Here is a 27767-nt window from a genome sequence, read left to right on the forward strand (position 1 = left end):
CACTCAAATTCATACAACTTGAATTTTACCACCACCAAGTTTTTAAGCAGATCTCTGTCCAGCAAGATGAATTCACAAGTGCTACTCCAAAAAGAGGTGGCAGAAATGGGTGAAGAAAGGACTAATACTTTTCAACAGCTGCTTAGATTCAAACTTATATTTATGGCCTCCATGGTTTTTAGCATCTTAAAATAGCAGTCTAGCATTTTATTTCTTTTAAATCCTGTTACAGGATCAGAGAGGTTGGTAAAAAGCAGCTTTCAAGATCTTCTTTCAATTCAGGTTTTCATTTATAAAAGCCTCCTTCCAGATAATGCAGTTGAGTCAATTCAATCAAAAACTTGGCAGTCAGAGCTCATGGATCTGCAGTGTAACTTGTTACTGTTCTGCCTGAAGATTCTGAGAAATTTCATTTCTACTTGGAAAAAGTACCAGGCAGGCATTGCACTAATGAGCTGCAATTGCTGATTGAGAAAGTCAAGAACAGCAGACAAGAACCAAGCAACTCTCAGAGGGACAGGCAAGACTTCAAAAAATATTGTGCAAATTAAAGGCACCTTTTTCTCCTCAGTAACATTTTTAGGAATACTGGGCATTAAAAAAGTCTTAATACTCACAGAAAAAATTAAGTTTTCTATAGGAATAATGGAAAAGTACCATAAAATTAGATTTCCAATGGGTTATGCTGAATTTTTTTTTTCTAACCAATGATTAACTATGCCAGAAACAAGCTTAGAGAAATAAACTTACTACATTCAGTGACAGAATTTCTCTCAAGGCTAGGTCTTAAATCTCAGTTACAATATGCAATGAAAAAACAATCCATACCCAAATAAGTACTTGGTTCTGAAAAAACATTCTCATTTCATGTGAAACAAAATTTTGCAGCATACTTGACTCTCAGGAAAGGTCGGTCATGAGTCATGATCTGGCAAGCAACCAAACTGGAACTTAAATAATAAGACAAAACTAGTCTGAGCAAGTGATGCATGCTTGTATTTAAATTTGCTTTGACTGATTTAAAAAGAGGAGGATCTTGCAAAAAAAAAAAAATCTGGAAGCCAATAGTGAACAAGTGTAAACTGTGATTTTCTGCTTTATCAATGCACCTGCTCACAGTCTAATACCAGAAACCATCAAAATAGTTTTATTTCCTCATCACCAGTCTCCAGTTAAAATGACTACAGTCAGTTCCAACTTTATCTCAAGACTGTTTGCAGCACTGCATATCCACATTTATATCCATCTAGATTGATCACATCACTGCTTTGGCATCACAAGATTGCCTAAAAAACACCAGTGTGCTACCATTATAAAACCCTTGACATTAATGCAGATGCTGCTTCATTCGATACGAATTGCAAGGTTACTAAGTATAGGAAATAAACCAGTTCCTGTTACCAGTTTATTGTCTGGTTACCAAGGAAATCTTACTCAAGGATGACAATACAGTCAGGCAGAGTTTTGCTCTCCAAGAACTAAGACCTAATACACAGTGAATTTTCAAAAGAGATTCGAGCAAGGTTGCCCAGGTAACTGCAGCTACTAAGCCCTGGGATCCCTTTATATCACATCACATGCAAAACTGTGCTAGCCAGGCAGAAGAATAAATAATCTGATATCCTAGAATGGAAGCAAATCTCAATGAGTAAACCCAGTCTCAAAAATCAAAACAGACAGGGGTGACAGGAACTCAGTGACCAATTTACTTGTCAATTATCAGAATGTATCCATCCAAAAGAATACCTGCATTTCCACCTTTCTACCTCACAAGCTTTGCTATTTAAAAGCACATATAAACATGGTTTGAACTTTGATTTTTTTCCTTAAAACTAGTGAAAAACCCACAGCAACAGATGTCACCATGTTTTGACATAACTTTGAACATTGTGGTCTTATGATGCCAGAAATAGTCCTCTGTCAAACTGTTTCACACACACAAAACAGGAAATGTCCACAGTGAAGCTTCAGCCACATTTAAAGACAACACTTATTTTTCCTTATGTACTTATTACCCTGACACTTCCAGTCTTCATGTAGGAAAATGACCAATGCATCTAGAAAATTGAAATTAGAGCAAAATTTACGGCACAACATTCAGCAATTCTTGCAGCTGAATGTGACTTTGGGTCAGTTAACTGCATGACAAGTAATTCCTGTAAGTGTTTTGATGACTCAAACATAAAAATCCAAACAATTTTAAAGTAGCTAACTTCTTTCTTAAGAAATTTATCTTAAGAAGTACTTCACTTATTACATCACTAGAAGTACAGAAGTAAAAACTTGAGATAAATGACTTAAAATTATCTACTGGCAAAGGCTGGTCTTCAAATACTGCAAATTAAGGTTATGATAATCACTTATTTCTTAGATTATTCATTTTGCCAGACATCCCTTATGACAAAACCCTGTCATAGCCTACTTGAATATTTAACAAGGATACAAAAAAGACAAAACTAAATTCTACTTAGTAATTCTTGGTTCTGTGTAGCTACACCACCTGTAAAACCCCTCTAGGGAGCTCTGAGGATCTGAAACCCTTTTGCTGTGCTATTGTAAAGGAAGGAATAATAAAAATGAAGAAGTACTCACAAAGCAAGGCTACTCAGTACATACTGTACGTGCTCACATTCAGCTGGGAATGACACGCAGGCAGACGTGAAGCAGCACAGTGCCGTCTGCAGCACCTGGAGCTGAGGCAAAGGGACCTGCCATCTTCCAGCATAGTCTTCAACAACCTAGGCAAAAACATGGAAATATAGATTATTATCCAAGACATTCTCCTTGGTCAGAAAGAGGAAGCAGTTAACACTATACCTGCTTTAGCTCCCCTCCTTCTCCCTCAGGAGCAGAGTTTGTAAGCTAAAAAATTTGACAATTTTCTGGTTTATGACTTATATAATGAAAAGAGTATCAAGGGATCTTCAGCTATTCTTTTCAGAGGATAAGACAGGAAACACTTTCTTCTTATGCTGTACCATAGTAGATATTGCACTGTGCACTTAAACACAAGTTTTTATTTTGCAAGGGGATGCAAATTAAGAGTCCGTAACAACACCCAGACGTTCTAGTCTAAAAACTTTCCAAGAGGGGAAAGAGTAACCTGCATTCTTCCAGCCTTTATGTCAGCAGAGACAAACATTCCAGTCACTCTTCCTTAACTGATCAAATGAGTAAATTTGGCTTTATTTAGACATAGGATGGATCTAAGGCAGCAGCAGCAGAGATGGATTCATACTCTGTATGTAGATTCTAAGTTTTCCAAACTTATTTTAATCATTTGTTTGAAAAACTGTTAGCTTAATGCAGCAAATATCTAGGTCAACTGAAGAAGAAGCAGACTTGTAGGTGAACACTGTTCCGCTTAAGAAGACCAAATATTTTGTAAGATAGTCCTGCCTCACGGATCTATTAAGAGTTCCCAGAAATAGTTTTAGTCAAGTCCCTTTTATAGAAAACCACAAAAGCCTTAGAAAAACAAAGTAGACAGAAAGAAAAAACATCCTTTTGAGGTGTGAGCCTCCAAAAGGTCAAACAAAGGTAGAAATAAAGTATCACTTCCCACCAGGATGTTTCACAATTCTTGCACCTGATAGGCACAGTACAGAAAAGTTCATAAATTTTTTCAAGCAATAAAACAACATTTTGTGTCCCACTGTACAGACCTCACTGCACCTTCAGCACTCATCTGAACCCAATGTAATCTCAATTAGGAATGAATGGGCAGGGAACATCCATGGGCAGGGAACATCCTCTTCCCAAAAAAAGTCATCAGTCCCAGTCTGCACCAGCTCCTCTGTCACACAAATACCAGAGCCAGCAGAGAAAGGAACACAACAGCAACACCACCTTGGCTTGACAGTTGTTCTGCAACTCAAACATATTGAAATAGCTTCACACCAACAGTGCCCCCATCCCAAATTGCTCAGGAAAAATAGGAATAGCAAACTTTTTGCTGAATGTAGTTAACCTGAAACCATAAATTTATCAGTGGCAGGAAAAGAGAAGTCTAACTGGTCAATCCTCAGAAGACTTACAACAATCAGGAAAAAATGAGGGTGTGGGGAGTCTATGGACAAAAAGCTAAACTAAGTATAAAATAAATTCCAAACCACACTTCACACACATTCTATACAGAAGGAGGGGCAGGGAATAATGTATACTTCAATGTCTGTTTTTAAGTAATCCCATGAAATAACTACTTCTGTAATAGAAACCAAGCTCTTTTTTTTTGTACAAAATTCTCAAGATGCCATGCTTTGAAACAGGACTGCAAAGCAGAACATAAGTAAAAGTTTATCAGCACATTTTGAACAGGCACATTAATTTCAACATAATGAAGCCAACCAAAAAAGAAGCACATAATATTGTCAAAGCACAGTGGCCTGTTCCTTGTCCAACACTCAGGAGAGAAGACCAGAAGCAAAGCAATCTTTTTTTATGTGATTTTTTGTAACATTTGCTTTCAAGGTCTCTGTTAGAGTGCAATTTTTAATATTCTTAAAGCATCCTACCCCCCCGCCCCCCCCCCCTTAGTCTGTCTCTACCTGCCATTGCTAGTAACCACTGAGGGACTGTTTTGTTTTCCCTCTCATTTAGAGCAGATAAAGATACTGAAAGGAGGTTGAAGCATCTTCCTGACACCAAACTCCCCATTCGGCTCCACCTTTCTCCCACACCAATACACTACTTCTCCTCCTTTAGTAGGTTTAAATAACTCACAGGAAAATCCAAGACTCAGATGTGTCCCATTAAAACAAAATCAAGACCAGACTTATCAAAAATTTCTGAGCACACAGCTAAGGCAGCTAACTCCAAAAATAACAAGGTAGTAATTAAAAACCTGGACTAGTGAAGCAATAGCTTTTCTTGGAATATTATGTTTTAACTGATTAATTATACACATATTTTAAGTGATTAAATATGCACATATATAGTTATTTGGCTATATTTCAAAGACTTAAGAGAAACAGCTTTGCAAATTATTAGATTTACAAACACACAGGACACAAACCCCAAATGTTTTACGCAGGGCAAGGCCAGAAGTTTTTCCTATTCCTACACACAACAAAAAAAAGAAGCTACAAATCCCACCAATTTTAAAAGCTTATCATTACTAAGATTTCAAACAGTATTACTCTCATAGTTTTTGTGAGATTTAACAGTAAAGTCACCATGGGATTAAAACCACAACAATTCTCTGAGTTTTTTTCTTTATAGTTTTCAGACACAGAAAGCTTCTTGGCAAATATAATGGTTGTCATTCCTTATAATAGACATATGTAAGGGTTGTCACGTGAGAGGACATGTGGGCAAGGTTAGAAAAAACAAAGTTTTCTGAAAATTAAAATCCATTAAAAGCAACACCTACCACCAGTTGCCTGATCAGCAGAAATACCAGAACAACTCAGATACCAAAGTTCAGCTCTAGAACTTGGGTAACACTACATTTACTCTTCCTGGAAACATCACAAGAAATAATCACAGCTTTTAAACTGTCTTTTGAACCTGCTCAGTGCATGAAGAGCATTTTGTTTTGTTTCCAAATACAAAAAAGCCAACCATGTCCTTACAAATAAGGGTTTTACTAACCAAATAGAGAGTAGGAAAACCCTTATGACTTTATGGTAATATGAAATATTACTTAAAATGTGAAAGTTTAAAATGGCTTTATACTAAAATATGTAAGCAATGGCTTTACTCCAATTCACATGTGAATATTACATAAGGAGTAACCAAACATAATCACACTTCTGGCAAAAGAAAACACAGCACCCAGCAACAGCATGACTATAAGAGAAGTTTCTACCGTTAAAGCTTAATGCTTTCCCCCTACTCTTAATTATCAAAATCTCATCCATCTCCATAGCCTGCTGAGGCAAGAACAATTCCCAAGATCGGTACATCACATTTAGCAAGCCAAAAAGTCATGTATGTTTACAGTCTGTCACTTGCACAACAGTCAAAACTATACATTAATTCAGTTTGGGCTGATTGGACCACTGTAGTAAGTGTTCCTATGTATGCTTTCTGGATAAGAGATAGATATATATACTGAAAAGCAAAAATATTCCTCCTCATTTTGATTAGCACCTCACCCTCCAAATGAAAGTCAGCTAATATAATACATATAAAATACATATAAAAGTGAGAACTGTCAATCTTATGAACACACAAATGCTCACATCCACATCACTGGTAACCAGTAAAACACAATTTACTGGTGTACCAGTGAAGAAGTACAATTACTTTTTTTCCTCATCTAAACAAAAGGATGTAACCTGGATTTCTGCATTACCTCCTGCACTAAGAGTGCCTTCTCAAACTTGAAAAACCCATGTAGCAAAACTATCAAACAGACAGAAGCATCACTTAATGGAGATCCTTCCTTTAGGTATAAAAACCTGCAACTGCTTTCTAAATTATAAACCTAATACATTTTCTAGGGAAAAAATCATTAACTTATTTTCACACAAAAGCTACATGCAATGAAAAGGCATTAAAGTCTAGAGAAATAGGAATACCAAGATGTTTGTAAGTGTCAAAGAGGAAAGTTTCAGAAAGGTAAAAAGATGTTACAAAGATAAGAAAAGTCTCCAATGTATTGCACAAATGTTTCTTTTGGAAAACACTAACTTCCTAATCCCACTTGTAAAACTGAGAGATCATTTCCCAGGGTAAAGCTAAGAGGACAGCAGGCACAAGAGCTGATGAGAACCACCCCGAGTATGTGAATAAGAAAAGATTTTATGCTAATGACAAAAGCACTGAAGACTGGAAGCCTGGAGGAGTCAATCTTCAGATAAAGAGGTTGCAATTCAACTGCTATTGTGAATTCTCATGAACTGTCTGAGGAGCCAAGCTCACTTCACCCACAACAGCCCAGTTTTGCATGACAGACCCTTATCAGTTTTCCCATCAAGTGTCAGAGGAAGGTCTGACACCTCCTAACCCAGCCCAAGGACACCCTTCTGCAGAGAGGTAAATCCTCACCACAACTGGAAGTTCACCTTGGCACCCAACTTGGCAGTAAACACCACATGATTTTGCCACATCTGTTTCATAAGGATTTCCTTTTAAACATGAATTCACTTGAATATCAAGCAGCACAACACTAAACTACCAATAAGTAAACTGAACACGCTGGTTTCCTCCAGTCCCACATGTAAAAAATACCATGACAGGTTTTTAAAGTTAAATCGTTTCAAATAGATATGGTACTCTTTGAAATTTAAGTTACTGGAATGTATGATTGGTCCTTTGCAAGCTTTCATGTAACATGCAGTATCAACACTCAAAAACATGAAAAAGTCAAATACAACTTACAGTGGTGCTCTTAAAATTTGAGCCATTAACAAGGATAAAGCATATTTGCTCAGGAAAGTACAAAACCCCCCAAACATCAACACCACAAATTATTACACGAGCAAATAGGTGGTGAAAAATTACAGATTCTTCCTTTTCAGAGAAATAAACTTCAAGGATGCTGAAGAAATCACTTTTCACTACTAGTATTTGTGTGTAACTGAGCCTAAAAATGGTGTATGTAGATCAAATATGGATCCCAAAGGTATAAAATTTGATAAAATAGAAGTCTGGTATAACCTAAAGGTTTGGGGATTGCTCTGGTTTTGTTTTGTTTTTGTTTTTTTAATATAAAAACAACTTAACCACTATTGATTTGAAGTCCACTGTAAAAGACAAAAGCAAATAATTTCAATTTTGGGCACAAAAAGTGTGTAACGACATTAACCCCAAAGTAAGAAGAACAAACATCTAAAGTTGTATATTTTTTTACTTCCATCATCACAAAGCAAGACAAACAACAGTTGAGTCACACATCCCTCCCTGCATAAAATAAATCCAGGAAATACTGTCTTCTCTGGTGTGTTACTATATTTTACTACTTAACTTTTTTTATAAGCCCAAGAATTGTTTTTCCACCAATTAATGTAAGCAAAGGAGGTAATCTTTCTTTCAGGGGTGGGATCATCCTGGAAGGCTGTAAGCTGATGCCACAGGAAGAACAGATCAAGGAGTGTCTATGCCTCACAGCATCACCTTGTCACTTGAGATGAACTCACCTGGTGTTTATTCCAGTCAGTACCAACAACATAAAATAACATCTAGTACAGTTATGCAGCCCGGAGGACAACTACAGAAATTCTGGAAGCAACCTGTATTATTTTGATAGTATTTAAAGTTACGAGAAAATATCCTGAAAAAGAAATTAATTTCTTTTTCTAGTTAATAAAACTGTACCCACTTCCAGGGCAATGAAGGAAGCTACATCCATTTTCCAGCTTGCCATTAAAGTTCGTTTTTAAACCAAGTAAAATTGGAAATTCATTCTTCTAATTACAAAAGCATTCCCCTTAACCTTTGTACCAAAAAAGTCACCATCTATGCTGTTTTCACTGCCCTTCACCATTTGTATTTCAGTTTCACAGGAACCTCTCAATGGCTACGGTTCCTGAGAAACCTCAGGAAAGAATTTCCAGTTCTGCATACAAACACAAGCTGAAACTCTTCCAAATGTTTAGGCTGAGGCAGCTTCTTCCAGGTACCACCTTTCAAATGTCTTTAACTTACAAAGTAGTTACAGATGTGTTGTTCTTTTGCCTGCCAAAGCTGGGAACAGCAGATTTGCTTTTTCCAGCATCCAAGTGGGTTTGGAACTCCACAAATAAGAAAAGCCACATCAGCAAACTGTAGAAAGTAGCACAGAAACAGCTGGTGACATGCATAAGCTGGGTACTTGACTCATCTTCCAACTGTCTTTTTTCTCTTCCAGCCACAGAAAGCTTGATTTTTGCTTTGCTCATGTCATCAATCTCAAAGAACATTCCAAGAAATCATTTTATTCCATTTTGCCTTGAAAGGTTCAGGCTGTAATGACTATGACCAGGAACACCTACAAGACATAGATCCCAAAACTACAAATGGGCTTCAAGATGCCACATTCTAACTGCATCTTGTGATTAACCACAAATTTATGGAAAATGCTCTCATAATCCTGACATCTCATCTTTTAACTGGTACTTAATTGATCCGAAAGTGAAGTTGAGCCACAACACTCCAGGCCTCAAGAGAAGTGGGTCTGGCTGTTCACAGCAGGTTTTTTTACCTTTCTAACACATTCAAGGATAAAAGATGTGTACACCAATGCATTTCAAGCTCTAAGCCACTCCCTTAAAGATCAGGAGGATTTTCTGTGTACAGATCTACAGACTGAAAAAGGCTTTATTTGCACCTTGCTTCATTTCTCCTGTAGTTCTTACTGAGAGATGCTCATAGACTTCAACAGCTTAACTACAAGCAATTTAAACAATACTATTTTCAGATGGGAGCGAGCTTCAGCACCGTGTCTGAAGCACAACCACATATTTTGATAGGTTGTTATTCTGAAAATAACAATGTTTCTTTTGGGGAGTCCAGTCTCACTGCACTATGACTAAACAACTATTTCTAAAGTGCTATTACATTTTGGACACAAAACCGAGAGCACAGGAGGCAAACTAGGACGTTCAGAAAGGCCAAAGGAGTATGAAGAAAAGCAAAACTGTGTTATCAGTGCAAAGTGGAGTGAGGGGGACAGCAGCCAAATACCTCCTTCAGAAGATCTGGATAGAAAAGCACAAATATATATTACATGTATAATTACACAGTGTTAATCCCATGAGGGAAAATGGGCTTACATGGAGCACATTCAACTTCATTTGTTGTCAAACCATAAATGTCACACAGCTACAGGCTTTTCACACCAGCACACCCCTTAGGATCTTGTGTTTGCATAGTTAAATCAGTAGAAAAACCCATTACTAAAAAACACGCTTCAACAAAACACTGATTACCTTGAGTGAGCACATGACTGCTGTTCACACCAGGCCAAACTTACACAAAACAAGCAAAAAAAAAAAATATAAACCCTGAGGACAAACTGTTAATATATTAACTTACTCTCATCAGAATTATTTCAACTGTGCACTGTTAAAAAGAAAGTTTAAGAGAAAAGGAGCAGAGCCCTTTACATACTCAGAACATTGGCTGCTTTTCTGGAGAGTTCATCAACTCAAAGTAGGGGAAAGTGTTTGGCAACCTCCCTAGACAAAGAAAACAAAACTGCAGGAGAGGTCAGCACTAGATATATAGCACATAAAATACTTGTGATACAACTATTTCACATGAAAATTTTACCCCACCTCTTGTCCTCTTCGGTTTCCTAATAATTAATATATTTCCCTCGGACTGACATTAGAACATGTAGCTATCACCTTGTCTGCACCTCCTGAACACAATAAATTCAACATACAGTAAACACAGAGAGAAAAATTTAAGATAAAACCCTCAGGCCTGACCAAAAGTTAATGTCTTTCCAACTAGACAACATAATCCAACATGGTTGTCATTGCTTACAGTTGTCGAAAATGCCAGACTTCCAAAAGCATTAGCTTCTCCTTTTATTGGCTCCACAATTTTTGAGAGATCGTGAACCAGAAAAAAATAGGGAAGGATCGACAGCCCCAAAAAGCAACTTACGGGTTCAGAAAGCAGAATGCACCCCGAGATTATTGTAAGCACGTATAACAGTAAATAATATTCCAAACAGGATGTTTCACTGAATGATAGTACAAAGTGAATGAAAGAACAAAGTGACAACAGGACATCACATTTCTTTAGATGGCAGAAGACAACTGTAGTGATAAGGCAAGTCAAAAACTTGATAAAATGAAACCATTCTATATAAAATGACCTCTAGGCTGTGTTTTTTGGGAAGCAAGCAAGTGGCTTGCATTCAAGCAAGAAAACACCAAAGGTAACTAATGTTCCACCACACCTGCTGATGAAAGCAACCAGGAAAAGCAACCTGTTGGTGCTTGTTACTTTCCAAAGCGCACCTAAAGGCCTTGCGAGGAGCACAAGAATACCGGGCCCGCACCAAGAAAACGCTGCTTTCCAAAGGACAAAACCCTAAAAATCATAAAACACCCTGGTCTCACTCGGTCCGCGAGACGAGAACTGTTCCCGAGGCCCTACCTGCCTCTCTACCTCCCTCCGCCACGAAGGCGAGGCCACCCGGAATCGTTCTGTCCGCAGCACCGGCAGCACCACGCGTGTCCCCGCAGCCGCCCCCAGCTCTCCCTGCCCTCTCTCCCGCTCCGGGAGCCGCCTTTCCCTTCCTATCCCTTCCCCCCAGGAGCCTCCCTGCCCGCTCGGCCCGGCCCCCGCTCCCCTGGGCCGCGCCCTGCACGCCGCTCCTCACGGCCCGGGAGCGCGGCGGGCCGGGCCCGGCCCGGCCCGGCCCGGCTCCCTCCGCCGCTACCCCCGTCGCTGCCCCCCGCGCCGCGGCGCTCACCTGGCAGAAGCGGCGGCAGTAGTACTGGCTGCGGAGCAGAGCGGGCAGCCCGGCCGGGAGCCCCGGCGCCGCCAGCGCCTCCAGCTCCTCGCTGAGCCGCTCCGACTCTTGGTCGCTCTCGTCTTCCGCCATGGCGGCCCCGCCGCCCCGCGCGTACCGAGCACCCCCGCCCCGCCCCGCCGCGCCGGAAGAGCCGCCCCCGCCGCGCCGCCAAGCGTCCGGCCACGCCCCCGCCGCGCCGCGCTCCCATTGGCCCTCCCGTCCTGCCCATCAATGCGCCGCTCACCTCTGGCTCCGCCCCTTCGCGGGAGCGCCCCTCGATTGGTGGAAAAGTCTCTTCGTTACTTCAGACCCGCCTTTCCATTGGCTGCTGCCTCCGTCTGTCACGCCCCTCTCCTCAGCTCCCTGCCCGATCCCCCGTCCGCTGCTCTCCGCCGCCCGCGCTCTGATTGGCCGGCGCACGCCTCTATCAGAGCGCTCACGCTCGCCCCCCATTCTTAATTGGGGGCGAGCTTCGCCCATCTCCGCGGTGAACCAATCAGCGAGTGACTTCCGGCGGTGGGCGGGGCCGTGCGGCTGCGGCGGAGCGGCGCGTCCGGCCCGGCCCGGCGGGGCCCAGCGCGGAGCGGCGGCGGCGGAGCCCCGGGGCGGCCCCGGGTGAGCGGCGCGACCGCTGCGGGTAATGGTTCCCGGCACGGGGCCCGCGCTGATTCGCGCGTGGGGAGGAGGCTGCGGGGCCTCCCGGGGAAACACCCGCGCTGCGAGGAAGGGCCGCAGCCGCGGGGCCTGGGGTGTGCCGGGCCGGGCTCCGCGCGTTTAACCCGCGCGGGGCACACGGCGCCGGCAGCCCGCGGAACAAACCCGGGCAAGGAACGCATCGAGTTCTGGTCCCGGTCCCCGGGTCAACCCGCCCAGTGACTGGAGATCCAGACTCGTTGCGTTCCTCAGCCGGCGGCTCCGGGACTGGCAGCGGGTCCGGGTGCGGTGACAGCGGCCGCCGCCTCGGCGGGAGTGTCCGGGGAGCGGATCCTTGTGCGCCGGGCACCCCTGCGTGGGGAGGCAGCAGTCTTCTGCAAGGAAACCACGCCAGAACTTGATACCCCACCCCCCCAAAAAAAACAAACCAGGCCTACAAAAAATCCTGTGTTCTGCTGCTCTCAGAATCCCGAGAGATTTTGTTGCACTAGCATTGCAAACACCTGATTTGGTGGGGGGAAATTTTTTTTTGGCCTTTCAGAAGCCAAAGTAACTAGTTTGTATTGGGTTAGGACTTGTTTTCTGCTTGATTTCAGGAAATGGTTGCTTCGGAAACTCTAGTGTAAAGCAACAAAAAGAATGAAGAAGGTTACATTGATGCTGGATAAAGATTGTTTATCTTTGTATCAGTCTAAGACTTACGGTTCTGCAAAGTCGCAGTGAGAGCAAAAAAAAAAAAAATCACTAGGAAACAGCTAATACAAAAAACTTTGTTTCCTTTTTTTTGCAGAAGCTTGTAATCTCTTCATGTAGCAATGGCTTAAGAAAAAAAGACAATGTTGAAGGCAGAATTCTCTATTCCTTTAGTTCCAGGGTGGGCAAAAACCATTCTGGACAGCAGAAACTGTATTCAGCTTTTTTTTTAAGCATTGCAACAGCAAACTGAGTAACAAAAGAAAACAAGTATAGAGAAGTACATCCTTCCCCCCAGACCGAGGTATCTGGATACTTAGAAGAAATATTGTTGCCGTTTGGAGTTTCTTTGGTTTATGTTTTTGTTTTTTTAAGGAAATGAGTAGTTCATGTGATGACCATTAATTTTGCTCAGAAAACCTCAAACCTGAACAGAGCTATTACTTGACTTCACCTTTACTTTTAAAAGGAGCTAAATTATCTTTAGCTGGGATTTGCATTAGCTACTCCATTCCTCAACAACAAAAGGACACAGGCCTTGTTTGATTTCAGAGCACTTAACTGGGTTATTGCCTGCTTTGGTCTAGTTTAGAGTGATGTTAAACCTCTTTGAAAATACAGTTTCTTATTTTGCATTGTAATATATGCAATTCTATGTTCTATTAGGCTGCTCCAGTAGTAATTGCAGTGACAAAATTATTTGCTCTAAGCTCCAAGTTCAGGTTCAATCTAATAGCTGTGGTTTAAAAACCTGGGCTGTTTCCAAATAAGTGCTGGCAAAGCTTCAGTTTGGTTTTGGTTTGGGTTTATTGTTGTTTTTTTTTTCTTGTTGGGGGTTACTGGCTTTTTAAAGTGACAAAAATGGTTTTCTTGCTTGCTATGGACAAAATACACAGAAAAATACGACTCAACATAATTAAAAAACTGTAAAATACATTTAAAAAATGTTAAGAAGGAAGTACCCTTTGTCCTAAAGTGTAAAGGATGAAAAAAGGTCTTCAAGAAAAGCAAAAAGTGTTTTTGTTTGACTTTAAGTGATTACAGATTGGGTTTTGAGGGTTCTGTTGAGAAACTAAAAAGCATTTTACTCTGACCCACAAGGATCCTCATTCTCCCAATTTCTTTGGACTTCCAGATGAAAAGCCTTTCAGTAACAGTGTCACAAATGTGTCTTACCTGTAAGTCATGATATTTTAGGTGTCATCAGGTGCCAGGCTGGATACTGAATTAACACTTGTTTTGTTTGCCAGCTTTGCCCGGCCAGAGGCAGCAATGGAACGGTTCGGGGTGAAATCGGCGCCGTCGCGGAACCGCTCCAAGACCGCTCTGTACGTGACCCCCCAGGACCGCGTGACCGAGTTCGGCAGCGAGCTGCACGAGGACGGGGGGAAGCTCTTCTGCACCTCCTGCAACGTGGTGCTCAACCACGTCCGCAAGTCCGCCATCAACGACCACCTCAAGTCCAAAACGCACACCAAGAGGAAGGCGGAGTTTGAGGAGCAGAACATCAGGAAGAAACAAAGGACTCTGACTGCCTCCCTGCAATGCAACAGCACTGCCCAGACAGAGAAAAGCAGTGTGATCCAGGACTTTGTGAAAATGTGCCTGGAAGCCAATATCCCACTGGAGAAGGCTGATCACCCCTCTGTGCGAGCCTTCCTGTCACGCTACGTTAAGAATGGCAGCTCCATACCCAAGTCGGAGCAGCTAAGGAAAGCATATCTGCCTGATGGCTATGACAATGAGAACCAGCTCATCAACACTGAAGACCGTTGAGAAGAGAACTGTTTTCATCCTTGGTGTGAAGTTTTACATATTGATGGTGTGGTTTATTTTTATATTCATGCATATATACAGTGTTACATATTGATTTTACAAGCTATTTTGTATTCTTGTAGAAATGACAATCTACTTCTGAACTTAGTGGTGTGCCACAGATTGTTGCTAACCCTGCTGTGAACTTCAGAGCTACATTGATGTAGAGCTCACGAGGAATGTAGGGAGCATCCCTGGCACACACCTGATCTCTGTTCAGTCCAGCTGTAACTGAGGCTGAGAAAAAGGCACTTGAATGAATGGAGCACCCCACTTCACAGTGCAACTAAGAAGACCGTGTTGTAGGGATTGCTGCTCATGGCAGTGGATTGCTTTGTCCAGTATCCTGTCCCTGAGTGACCAAGACGAGGTGCTGCACCTTTGAAATGCAAGAAGCTCTAGGATGATTAGTTAAAATATCACTGTTGGGGGAGGACTATTGCAACTTTCTATTCAAGATTGGTTTACGTTTTGAAACAGGAAACATTTTTCTTCTAGAACTCTCTCTTACGCTGTTTGGTGCAACTGTGGATGTATTTGTTATCCAGCTTAACCAGCCAGTCTCTTGTACTGACCTCTGAACTCCACTATCCTCATAAGCCTAGGAGTTCTACCCTGTCTGCTTTTCTAAAATCACTGTTCCTTTGTCTTGGTTTCACATGCCCCCTTCCATTTCAGTGCCAATATTTGGAAGCTGAGTAGACAGTAACTGAGTGTGGTTTGCAGTGCAGCTGCTGTCAAGTGAAACTTATGCTGGACCAAGTTCGTAGCAGAGAAGATTAATGCCTTTTTCCTACTAGCAGGACTAAGCTAAATCTAATTTGGGGATGGCACAGGCACTAAATTGAGGAGTTGGGAAAGTTTTTTTCATTGTGCACAGAAGAAGAGGCTGCTCCATCTTTCCCTGAAGGTCCTTTACACCTCTGGCCTTGTCATCAGTCAAGGGAAGTGAAGTGATTAAAATAATTTTTAAAGCAGTTACTGCAAAGGCTCTTCAGTACTTGTAAGCACAAGTAGGAAGGCACATACACTCTGAACTTATACTGGAATTACAGACCTGGGCTGTATTTCTTACTCTGTGCTATGGCCACATCTATTGGACTGGCAAAAACCAAAATGGGATATTGAAGAATTTCAATAATGTTACTCTCTCCAAAATCTAGTAAACTGTTACTAAGCTGTTCCAAATGATGATGCCAAATAGTTCACCTGACACAAGTGTTCTATAAAGGTTTTGAATGAAATGAGGGAGTACTGTGCAAAGTGCTATAATTCAACTGACCTGTGCCTGCTCCAGATCTCCTGGGGATACTTTGGGTTCAGAGAGGCGCCAAGCAGCTCCTGGGAGCACAGGAATCCTCTCTCTCCATGAGTACAATGGTATAAGGATGCTTTAACTCCTGAGGGTGGAGCCACTTGTCCAGCTTCCTTTCCCCAGCAGAGTTTCACAGCAGTTTATTTACAGCAATACCAAGGAATTGCTGAAAGGAGACAAAATAACCAGATTATTTTGGGTTTGGAGGTATATCCCTAGCTGTATATAGAGCAGTCTCCTTTGGTGGGCTGAGAGAGATTTATATACTTAGTAACAGCTATTTTTTTTTGTGCAATTAGCCTGCAGAAATGCACTTGTGTTCCATGTCCTGCTATGAAACCTGCTGGAATAAATAGACAAAGCTAAAAAGTAGAAGGTTTCTTACCCATGTGCATCAGTCCAGGGGTCCTCACCCCACTGCTGGTCTAGGACTTCAGGCAGAAATAACAGTAGCAACTTTTTAATTTAATCCTAGAGATCAAGATATGCCTTCCTGAATATCATTTTTTATTGCACAAGCTTGGATTTAGCTTAAAATCCTTAACTGCCTTGGGCTAGAACTGTTTAATAAATCTTCTGAAGCCAAGTGAAAGGTAAACTGCCAATAGCCTTTTCTGTCCTGACAAGAATTGAAAGTATTTTCTCACAGCTGCTGTTTTCTTACAGTGAAACAATATCCTTGCTTTATATTTTAATCTTTTTTGAAACCTCAGCAGTGGTATCTTAGAATTGAAGCAAATAGAGAATAACGGGCTTTTGAGAAAACAAAAGCAGCTAGAAAAATGGGATGGTCAAAAGGTATGAATTTGGGCTAGTTCACTCAGTTTTTGCTAACACGGGATTTTCCAGACTGCACCCCATAACAATTTTATATAGTTTAGATGCTGTATATTCTTCCCTTGACTGACAGACATTTTGAAATGCTTCATGGGAATATTAAATAGGCTCTTTTATAACTGAAAAAAAAAAAAAAAAAGAAAATCAAGTTGTTTTAAAAGTTACAGTTTTACATAAAAATAAAAATATTGATAAGTGTAATGAACTCAATTTGCAGGACTGCTGCCTTAATAATAGGATATTTTCATTTAAAAATGAAGCCACAACATTTTTCGAGCTTTTTTAAAAATCAAGATGTTGATCCATTGCAACGAACATTAATAATGGAGTAAAGCTATGAAAAATAAAGCACTTCCAGGTGATCTAGAAAGAATGTGTAAGTTTAGAATCAGGAACATAACCCAAATCATCAAGACATTTTAGAGAATATATGAGTGATTGCATTCGGTAATGAAACAGAGTCCTGCAAACACTCAAATTCAGAACGTAATTTTGCCAGTATGGCTGCAGTTGGATAAAACAACTTCCTTTTAATTGCTGTTCATCTCAGGGAAGATTTACAGCAGAAGTTTTCTCATCTGTCTAAACCTAAGGAATAACTAAATCCTCATCTATCTAAACCTAAGGAATAAAAGTAAATTTGAGGCTGTGATGGAGTTGTTTGAACAGTCACCATGGAGGTTTAATTTCTTGTGCAGGAATGTATTTCCTGTTAAGAAGAAAACTCTCAGAAGTAAAGGGAGGATGGTAACAATGTCAGCTTTTCACATTACATCCAAATGTAGGACCAAGCTCTAAGGGATACTTTCTGCCAGGTGGTTTTATGAATATATTTGAACTCTAAATGTAATAGAAAAAAAAATAAAAGAAGACATATTTTCTTCTTTGACCAATACTTAAACTAACATAGCCAAATTAGCTAAAATTACTCCCAAGTGTTTTTCTTGAATCAACATGTGCAAAGAGTAAATTACAAACAGGAGCACTCTCTGTTGTGTGACTCCTTACATGGATACACAATGATAGTTTCAGCTTGCATGTTCTTGAATAAACATGAGCAAGCTTAAAAAATTTTAATAATTTTGAAGACTGTAATTTGGCAGGTCCCATGGGAAGGTGAAGCATTCAGCATAATGAAAGGAAAATCTGTTTTTCAACTGAGAGAGAAACTTGTTCTGCAAAGAATGGGATATTCTCATGATAAAGGCTGGTTTTAGCCAGAGCCCCTTTTAGCAATTCTGTTGAACTGAAGAGTGAGATGTTCCCTGTTAGGTTTTGCAGCATAATGAGCTGGTTTTCAGGAAAATGGAAAACAAAAAGCTGGAAGTTTGGCAAGGATAATCTCTATTTATATTTACATATGAAGAGAGGCAAGGCCCACTTGTTGCATTCACATTGTACTCACTGCTACTTACTCTGTGTAATTTGAGTGCTTGTTGTCTTTGTACAATTTTAAAGTCGTGTCTAACTTTCAAAATATTTTTATTTTAACAAAGCTTCTCACTGTAATAGTGCTGTTAGAGTTTAGTCTCTTTTGGTCTAATGAAGATGCTTTATTTTTGTTTTGGTGGTAGGAATGTTTTGTTCATGGTGAGTGGCCACAGAAATGGTTTTATTTAAAAAACAGTCATGAACTTATGACTAGATACTAGAGTGAGGCTGAAGATACCTGGGTCCTGCAGTACCACAAGACTTCCTGTAGGAACCATAAGACCAGAGTAAGGGATTTAAGTTTTTATATTAAAACAATACTAAAGAGAAATACTTTACATTGTAAAGTTTTCACTTGGTAATGAAAAAACAGTCTCTTTAAAAAAAATAAAGGTATTCCTTTTTTATAGAATTTATGCATGATCTCTTATTTTATCAACCAAGAACATGGATTAAGAACATGTGGTAGTTCACTTAGAGTGGTGTAATACAAGACAGGAGGAATGGGTGGGGACAGGAAAAATGAGGGAGGTGCTGCTGTAGCTTAAGGTAACATCAGATATTGAAGCAGTTGGGTATCTGTGCAATGACACTGAAGTCTGTTTCAGGACTGGTTATACAAAACCTCTGCTTCCTGTCAATTCCTGATTTTCTTCATAGTGACAGAAATTCCCTACTGATGCCTTCTGCTCCGAGTGAATACCAGGTGGAATGACTGTTGGGCATTTTGACACTGCAGTAAACGCTTTGTAGGTACAGGACCTTACAGCTATCCAAGGCCTCAGATCTATTCAGGAAGGGTTTCTGAAATGTGGAAGAAACCAAAAAGGTCACAGTTTGATCCTCTCCTTTAGGGACTTCATGAAAATTGAGCAAATAACATCAAACCATCAAAAAATATAATCAAGTGTGGGTTTGACTGTTTACACATTTCCAGAATTCTGACCTGTCTTGACATCTCAGGATGTATCAATGATAAATCCAGGCAACCTCTTGACTGATGAATTTATGAACAATTATCTTCTCATTTTCAGTCATTTCCAGGTCACAGCACATTAAGATCAAGTGCTTCTTGTTGTGAAATGGAAAACCAGAATAGAAATAAACATACCCTTTGTAAAATCTTCTTGTGCGGAGAATATATGAAACAGCATGTGCACACTTGCAAAATCAATGTATCAGTCAGGATTTGTGTGGAAGCTGATGCAGAACCAGGTGAAGCAAAAATTTAAAGTTTAGTAATTAGGCCATGCTAAATTCTGATGGTCACATTTTACCTTTTTAACTGAATCAAGGCAGTTCAGTCCATATCTAGGATGCAGTAGGATCAAGTGCACACAACTTTCAGGCCACAGTGATATTGATAATTAGGTTTGACATTTGTTATTTGCATAGGCTGGAGGAGAGACAGTCTGTGGAAGTTCTGGCTTGTTGGTTTGTTTTGTTTTTTTCTCATACCACCACTTTTTTTACAAGGGGTTTGGAATTTTGTGGCTCGTATGGTGGTGGTCATATCCAAAAGCACACCTCGAGTAGAAGCAGAAAGTGGAGGATGAGAGCTGGAATACAGAGAGCTACTGCAGCTCACTTGAAGATACTGTGGAAGAAAAGCATTTAGGGACTTTAGACATTCTTAGGAGGGGTTTGTATATTGGTTTACCTCAAGTGGTTTTTTAATCTGTCCTCCAGTGTACAAAATAGCTCAAATTCAGAATTTCACTGCAGTAATTGACACCTTCTCAACTTAATTCTTCTTATAATTAGCTTTAAATTGCTTTCTCCCTCCCGTTATTTCTGAAACCTGTCATTACCTCAAGACAAATCCAACAGCTACCCATGATTGCACTTAGGGAAATGTTTTACAGACAACAAACTCCCAAGTGGAGCTTTAACCAGCTCTGGACTGAATGAACTGAGCCCCCTTGTGAGAGCACCCAAGCTCAGCCTACAGTTCAGAACTTGGCTCAAGATGTGTGTTTTGGTTTAACAAGGCTCAGCTCATCTCCTGAAACTGAAATTGCTGAGGGAAAAGTGGGGAGATGCAAAGAATCTCATGTTGTGAAGGACTTGAATCAAAATGAAGGAGCTGATCCTTCCTTTAACAGGAGTAAAGCTGCAAGGGCCACCTTGGCAAGTGCAGCAGCAAATCCTGAGCTCTGTGATCACCAGGGACAGGCAAGAAGCTGATGGGACACTGCAACACTGCTGTTCCTTTAAGGCAGTAAAACCTCCTTCACACAGTGTTAAAAGGTAATTTTCAGCAGACTTCCTGGAGCCCACTCTCAGAACGCTGTGTCTCACTCTGTGGTTTCCTGCAAACAACAGAAAATTGCAGCCTCAAAATAGAACATTGGTCTTGTCAGAAGAAAAACGGAGGTGAGACAGAAAGAACATTGCATAGATTATGGCTGGGGTTTTCTTTTCACTTACATTCAGTAAAGTAGCAACAGGCATGACAAACGGGACTGAAACAGGTAAAGAAAGTTTCTGTTTATAGCAATCCTCAGTGCTCAAATTTCACCCCATATTTTTGAAACCTCTTCCTCCAAAATAATCCTATCCAACACAGAGAACTGTGCTAGTGGTGTTTAAATTGAATTAGTTCTTTGAATTCAATTGCCCTGAATGGGGTTTTGTAAATACCTGATGTCTCTTATGATTCAGCAAAGAAATTATGAAGCTACTACCAAGAGTGCAAATCAGTGCCCATCTGGTGACATCTTTTTCTGCCATCTCTCCTTCCTAATTATACACTTGAGGACTGGGACTCCCATTCCTTACTTTGACAAACACTTATTTTATTTTTATTTAGCATTTACTATCCCCTGAAACATTCTTTTAAAGTGAAACTAGTCTCTTGCAGTGTCTCAAATCCATGGACTGAGTTAAAAAACAAAATGAAAATTACCATTTAGATGTCACTTGTATCTAAATGATATCATAAAAATAAAATGCCTTAAGATGGTAATTAAGTCTCAACAAGAGAAAAACTTCCCTGAATAATCAATTTTTCTCTCGGAGCTGGCTTTGGATGCGGCCACCAAAGCCACAGTCTTCAGTGCACAAAAATGCAATTTGTGGGAGGAGTGTTTTGGCTCAAGTGAAGCCCTGCTGTGTGTGCAGTTACACTCAAGGAGTTTTCTTCCATAAATATTTTCCATTTAGGCTGGATTGGAATTTTTGTCAGGCTTTTTCAGTTCTTCACAAACATCAGTAGGATTCTCCTGATCATCACACACTCCATCCAAACACAAAATTTTTGATAAAAGAAAGAAATCCAAACATAACATTTCAGAAAGTTGTTCCATTATTTTTTTCCAAAACACTACCCTGGGAAAAAAAATCCTGGTAATTTAGTAAGTATTTGGTAAGCATCTAGTAGCATTTGCTAAGCATTTCCATCATAAGCAGAGGTGACAATTGCTATATACAAAATTTCCATTTGCCTTCAATTTAGTTCTAACTTTATGACGGAATTTTGCACAGGCAGAAGTTTTTGGGCAGGTTCAGCTAAGTGCTTCAATGTCTTAAAAATATTTAGGGAAAAAAATAAATCTTAAAGACATGCTGAGAAAGGAATACACAAAATCCAAATTACTTGTCCTTATGAAGATGCAGAGAACAAGCAGCAGAAACAATCATCCCTTACAGTGCAGATGGTTGTGTGAATAGTGAACTTTTTAAACTTCTAAACTGATTGATGTTGAATTAGTCATACAGAAGCACTGAACAAGTTTAAAATCTTGCTTTGCATCCCTCCTTTCTGCTATCTTGCTTCTTGTAAAATCAAAACCTCACTTCCAGAAGCATCTTTCAAAAAACCACAAAAAAACCCTGTAGCTTTGTTCATTGCCCGGTGAGGGGAGCCAGGAGCCAGAGAAGGGAAGATGTTTTTTAAACCCTCAGGGTCACCTTCTCTTTCCAATGCCCAGACAATTAAGGTTTCTCCAGTCATATTGATAAAAAGGGTATTAGTGTACATTCTTCAGGTAATGCTGGCTCAGAGCAATTACCAAGTTTACAATAAGATCTGGCCTCATAATTAAAGCTGTCTGTAGCTATTAAGCATTACAGGTGGAGAACAGAAACCAAAGCAGTGCTCAGCGCACCCTGCAGATAATGGGTCTTATTTTATTACCACAGCAGAGCCTCCTAATTTAATTTAAGAGGATGATAATGATAATAACTGAGAAATATTCAGTAACCAGCTAGGTTACTTAATCCAGTAACTCCAGCACCTGAGGACAAAGTACTTCTGAACCATGGCCAAAGGTTTTGGTAGCATTCAATCCTGAGCTTGAAATCTGGAAATCCTACAAGTTCTAGGTCCAGGCTGCAGTCAAATTATCCCTAATTTGACAGTATATCTGCAATTATTTAGAGCTTAACCACATCTAATTATCATCCCACTTTCAACTTCGAATGGCTGGTTTTTGAGTAAGAGGCTCTGCTAATTTGGACTGATGTGAGGACTACACTGTACCCAGTATCCTCCTGTGATAAAGCACTGCTAAAATGACACAAATTACTACAAATATCAATATAATGTTTATAGGAGCATTACACAAACAAAAGTCTTGCAAGTCAGTCTCTACAGAACCATGATGGAAATATTCTTTTTTTAAATGCACTTCCTTCTTACCCCTTCTGAACTTGTTTGGTTTTTATTTTGGTCAAAAGTAAGCTGAGAGTTGAAGCCAACTTATTTAAGTTTTGTATGTTGCAAAGCTATCCACAGAAAAAACAACGAGAGCCCCAGAAAACCCTCCAGTCTACACCAGAAAAACTACATTAGTGTTTCTTTAAAATGGGGGAAAAAAAGGTAAAATGACTAAAATTCAATTTCTGTTTGCAAAATTGCATTCCTCAAAAAATAACCCAATGGAAATATAAACAACTACAATTACTAATATAAAATCTTCCATCATTCCTTGAGAAGCCTTCTCTGAAGCTCAGGGAAGGTGTTTAATTAAATTAATTTAATTAATTAAGTAATTTAATGAAATGCGTTGTAGAATTGTTGTGTTCATTACAAGGGATTGAAGAATCCTCTTTATCTGCTGCTGGAACATCTTCATTTGTTGGAAGAGATGAGAAGTTCAGTACCCTGAGTAGTACAGCAGCAAAATATTTGATAGGTATGTGAGAACAAGTGAAACAACTCCTAACTGTGCCTTCACATTTTGCATTGTATAAAGTGCCACTGTATTTCCATGTGTGCACTGATCCAAACTTCCTCCAAATGCTTCAGTGGTGAACTCTGAGCATCTCTTTATTTTAACAAGGCTCTTTCTTCTTCTCTTGAGGTCAGAGGGACATGGAGGACTCCGGTCCTTAATCATGGCCACAGTGATCCATGCTGATAAACACTGATCCTGGGAGAGGAAAGAACTTTTTAAGCCAAAAGAAGGATATCTTAATCATGCTGCTTGGAAACTTGCAGCTTGTTGTGAATGTTGATGGTGTAAAATGATGCTGGTTCTGACAAAGGACAACTGAAGACAACAAAAGTGATACATGTGCATGGCTTGAGAGACTCTCTGGTGTGTGGCACTGGTTATGTCAGAGGATATTGGATCATTACACACCTATTGATATTTTGCTCCCTAGTTCATTTTTTGGGTTAATTTCTTTCTTGATGTTTTGCTTGCATCAGTAAGCTCCTGTCATTAACAGAGAGCAGAATGCATTCACTGCAGTGTTACCAACTCACAACTCTGTGTTCAATTTTCTTCATGCCTACTACCTGGCAGGTGAAGAGAAGTTATCAAGATTTCCTGAATCTGAGGATTGTCAGCATCTCTTGTCCCGCTTGCCTGGAAAGTATCTGTGTGCCTTTTAAGCCACTTTTCTTCATTGTTTCCAGAATTTCATCTGTAATGGAAAGTGCAATGTTTACAAATGAGTTGAAATTGGTTATAGAAGATAGTTCTAAGGTATCTGCCAAACTGTAAAGAAAAGTTTATAAACCCTGCCCTCTTTCAGACAGGAATTTTTATGCAAAATAATCTCCTACCAAACACAAATAAAGCTCATAATTTGCATACTGAAGTTTGGTATTTTGCTAGAATTCTGCATGAAGCTAAACTGTAGGAGAAAGTGAGATCTGTAGCATCTTTTCACAAAAGCTGCCTAATAAATCAGGTATGAAGAATAGTCTTGACATTACATGATTATTTGTGGCCATTAAGCATTAGATCAGAAGGAAAAAGTCCAAATCTTCTCTCTACACCTGTAAAATTAAAGACATCGTATTTCCCACTAAGCCTTTTAGGTTAATACCACCATTCTCTTCCATAAGAAAAAACTGGCCTGGCATCATTAATTAATTCAGACTTTATTAATCCCTTTCAGACTTGGAACTGAAATCCTGCAGAGCTGCTAGGGTCCCACACACTATCACTTTCCAAACTAGCTTGGGGAGTTCTTAGTTTTGATAAATTTGCCTGCATTTTTGGTCTAGCTGTGATCAACATTTTGATTTATACCATGTTAAACCTGGTTTGGCACATTGGAATGTCCAAGGACACTGATCACCTGGATTATTTTCTTTAATTGTGACCAAGTAGAATAATCCTCCTGGTGAAAGCAGGTCTGGTACTAATGGGAAAACTCTATCCATTACTTCTCTGCCCTGTTTGCCCCCAGCCCAGGATGCCTCTATTCCATGGCTTTTCACCTATGAAAAAGGAAAGCAAAGATTTTCATAATACAGAATGACAGAACTATCACAACAACAGACACTAGCAGGACTATTTTTATTCTGTATTTCAAAATTTTCCTACCTCTTCAGAAGGTGTTACCACATATGGTGGGTTAAACAGCAGTAGATCAACCTTCTCATTTAATCTTGGGGATAATCCTTTGACCTGTAGGTGAAGTTGATGATTGTGTGGGGTTTCTTTTTGGGAACATGAAGAATGCAAATGTTTTGTAAAAATACAGTCACATAGTGCAGTTGTTCAGCCATTTTAAATCACATTTATTGTGGCCTACATGCATCATCTTTTATAAATGTATAAAAGCGTTAAAGAGATGAGAAAAAATATCTTTTCTCCACATCAAATTTTGTAAGAAACTAAAGGCAACAACAGACACAATTAAATTCTAATTAAATCATAAAAGGCTGAGAACCAAGAATTAAGTAACTTTAGACAAAGGGCTATGATAATGTCAGGCCACTACAGAATTCCTTGTCCAGCACTTTCCAAACTATATCTATAGTTTTTTTTTCAATTAATACAATGAATTTTTAGAGTCTAATTTTGAGTTTTAGAGCTTGAGTAGTTGGTTGGGGGTTTTTTGGCAGGGAGTGATGTCCAGAGGTCCCTTCCAACCCTAACTATTGTGTGACTCCATGATCTCCAGTAAGCATTAAGTAATTATACAAACAAAAATTATGAAGAAGATACTATTGAAACCTCTCTCTCACCAAGTCAGTAATGATGGGCTGCAGGTGAACATTGTTAAGCAGAGCTGTCTCCTGGGTACAGTAAGCTGCCATGGGGTTGATATCTGTGCATCTAAATGGGAAATATTACAAAGTGTAATTTATAGGCTACTGTACCTGGAAGTTTAACCCTATGAACCACAAGCTAGTTTATAGAACCACAGAATATTGTGAGTTAAAAAGGACCCACAAGGATTAAACCCAGCCAACACAATGTAGGCTTAGCAATTTGACTGAGAAATGGGAAAATGGATTTCTAGTCACAACACTACTCCATTTGTTACAGAACCTGAAGTAAATAATTCAGGCTGCACCATAAGCTCAGAAATGCTTCACAGGCTCTCTTTGCTTTGATTTATGTATCTACAGAATCAAGAAAAGAATAGTTTTTAAAATGTGAAAATGAGAAATATATATGAGAAGGCTAAGCATCCTTTATTATTGCATGCAACAGTTTAGGTGCTGTTATACTTACATGTACAGTGCACTGGGTCCAAGGATGGAAGAAGCCAGAAATGTTGAAACCACACCAGATCCAGATCCTATTTCAAGGCAGATCTCAACTCTAAAGAGAGAACACTCTGGATGACTTTTGTTTATAACAGACACAGAATTGGTCAAGACAGTTTTATAGACCATGCTGTCCTCCCAAACACGTTGAAGTACAGAATCACAAAGCATCCTGAGCTAGAAGGGACTCAGAAGGATCATCATCCAGTTCAACCCCTGGCCCTGCACAACCCCACCCTGTGCATCCCTGGCAGTGCTGTCCAAAGCCTGAGCTCTCTCAGGCTGGTGCTGTGACCATTCCCTGAGGAGCCTTTCCCATTGCCCCACCAGCCTCTGGGAGAAGAATCTTCTCCTGATATCCACCCTAACCCTTCCTGGCACAGCCTCAGGCCGTTCCCTCAGGTCACAGAGAGCAGGATCAGTGCTGGCCCCTCCGCTGCCTCTCATGAGAAAGCTGCAGACAGCGATGAGGTTTCCTCTTCTCCAGCCTGAAGAAGCCAAGCGCCCTCAGCCCCTCCCGGCACGGCTTTCCCTGCAGACCCTTCCCCATCTCCGCAGCCCCTTTGGACGTTCTCTAATGGCTTTAATTAGAGATTAAAGATTAAAAATTAGAGATTCATTTAATTGTGCCCGCAATCCTCCCTCAGCTCACCCCGCCCTGCCGTACCGAGCCTCCCGCAGGCTGCCCGCGTCCCGCTCCAGCGCATCGAGCAGCAGGAAGGTGTCCTCGGCCGGCTCGTACACGTCCCGAAAGGGCCCCCGCGGGCCCAGGTGCTCGTAGCGCGGGGTGGGCAGCGCCATCCCGGCCCTCCCGGCCCGCATCCGGGGGAAGGGGAGGGACGAGGGGAGGAACATCCTTCAGCGTCGCTCCGTGCAGCTCGGATGTGCTCGCCCCGAAGTTCCACCGGTTCGGTGCCGTCTGGTCGCCCGGATCGGACGGGAAACAGCGTCGGTGTGGCGGCGATGCCCGCCGGCGGTGCCCCTGAGGGGGAGAGGCAGAGCGCTGCTGCTGCTGCTCCCGCTTGCGGTGTCGGCTGTGCCGACTGTGTTTCCCTCACGGGAACGACCACAGGGAGTCAGCACAAACCCGAAGGAAGGAGGTGCTGAGGGAGCTTCTGAAACACACGGGGAAAAACCCTTCTGTTGCTAGCCAGTAAAGCTCCGTTTTCTATTAATAAAAAAGACTATACTTCTGTGGTTCTTAGCCAGCAACACTAGACAGCATCCTTCTGTACCAAGCATCTGAACTTCAGAGTCGCAGAAACACAGATTGGTTTGGGTTGAAATGGACATTAAAGCTCATCTCATTCCACCCCTGCCATGGGCAAGGACGCCTGTTCAATCACAAAATCATAGCATGGTTTGGGCTGGAAGCTCATCCAGTGCCACCCTGCCATGGCAGGGACACCTTCCACTGTCCCAGGCTGCTCCAAGCCCCATCCAGCCTGGCCTTGGGCACTGCCAGGGACCCAGGGGCAGCCACAGCTGCTCTGGGCACCCTGTGCCAGGGCCTCCACCCTTACTCAGTGAAAGAATTTCTTCCCAATATTCAATGAACCTACTCTCTATCCATTTGAAGCCATTCCTCACTGTTCTGTCTCTCCAGCCCCTTGCAATGAGTCTCAATCTTCCTTGCAGGCTCCCTTTGGATAGTGGAAGGCTGC

At 40.9% G+C, this 27767-nt stretch overlaps 3 protein-coding genes across 9 annotated transcripts in view; 1 reads left to right on the top strand and 2 right to left on the bottom strand.

Moving 5' to 3' along the window:
• ZNF654 (zinc finger protein 654) overlaps positions 1–11525 on the bottom strand; it is a 30320-nt gene extending 18795 nt beyond the window's left edge. The window contains exons 1-2 of one of the 2 annotated variants that reach the window (XM_058857905.1): positions 11357–11525; positions 2593–2738 (exon numbers count right to left, since the gene is read on the bottom strand). In XM_058857905.1, the coding sequence (XP_058713888.1) occupies positions 2593–2738; positions 11357–11488 (278 nt within the window). In that variant the 5' untranslated portion in view covers positions 11489–11525. Of the gene's footprint in view, positions 1–2588; positions 2739–11356 lie in introns of those variants that run through there. The other variant, XM_058857913.1, reaches the window with a different exon arrangement.
• Positions 11526–11920: 395 nt separating this feature from the next.
• CGGBP1 (CGG triplet repeat binding protein 1) lies at positions 11921–18555 on the top strand. Of its 4 annotated transcripts, none has more exons than XM_058839801.1 (2): positions 11921–12035; positions 13996–18555. In XM_058839801.1, exon 2 carries the CDS (start codon positions 14018–14020, stop codon positions 14519–14521), a length of 504 nt encoding a protein of 167 aa, XP_058695784.1. In that variant the 5' UTR covers positions 11921–12035; positions 13996–14017; the 3' UTR covers positions 14522–18555. The 4 variants fall into 4 exon arrangements, with proteins under 4 accessions (XP_058695784.1, XP_058695793.1, XP_058695802.1 ...); XM_058839810.1 differs by having other exon boundaries at positions 11924–12013; XM_058839819.1 differs by lacking the exon at positions 11921–12035 and adding an exon at positions 12843–13049.
• Positions 18556–19404: 849 nt separating this feature from the next.
• N6AMT1 (N-6 adenine-specific DNA methyltransferase 1) lies at positions 19405–27120 on the bottom strand. 3 transcript variants are annotated; one of them, XM_058839780.1, is made up of 7 exons: positions 26771–27120; positions 26069–26158; positions 25576–25666; positions 24929–25012; positions 24681–24822; positions 23890–24017; positions 19405–20455 (listed from the first exon to the last, which is right to left on the bottom strand). In XM_058839780.1, exons 1-6 carry the CDS (start codon positions 26956–26958, stop codon positions 23911–23913), a joined length of 702 nt encoding a protein of 233 aa, XP_058695763.1. In that variant the 5' UTR covers positions 26959–27120; the 3' UTR covers positions 19405–20455; positions 23890–23910. The 3 variants fall into 3 exon arrangements, with proteins under 3 accessions (XP_058695763.1, XP_058695771.1, XP_058695756.1); XM_058839773.1 differs by lacking the exon at positions 19405–20455 and adding an exon at positions 20464–23518 and having other exon boundaries at positions 26771–27118; XM_058839788.1 differs by lacking the exons at positions 19405–20455; positions 24929–25012 and adding an exon at positions 20463–23518.
• Between the last annotated feature and the right edge of the window lie 647 nt (positions 27121–27767).

The sequence above is a fragment of the Poecile atricapillus genome, chromosome 1 (assembly GCF_030490865.1).
Source record: "Poecile atricapillus isolate bPoeAtr1 chromosome 1, bPoeAtr1.hap1, whole genome shotgun sequence".
Taxonomy (NCBI): Eukaryota; Metazoa; Chordata; class Aves; order Passeriformes; family Paridae; genus Poecile; species Poecile atricapillus.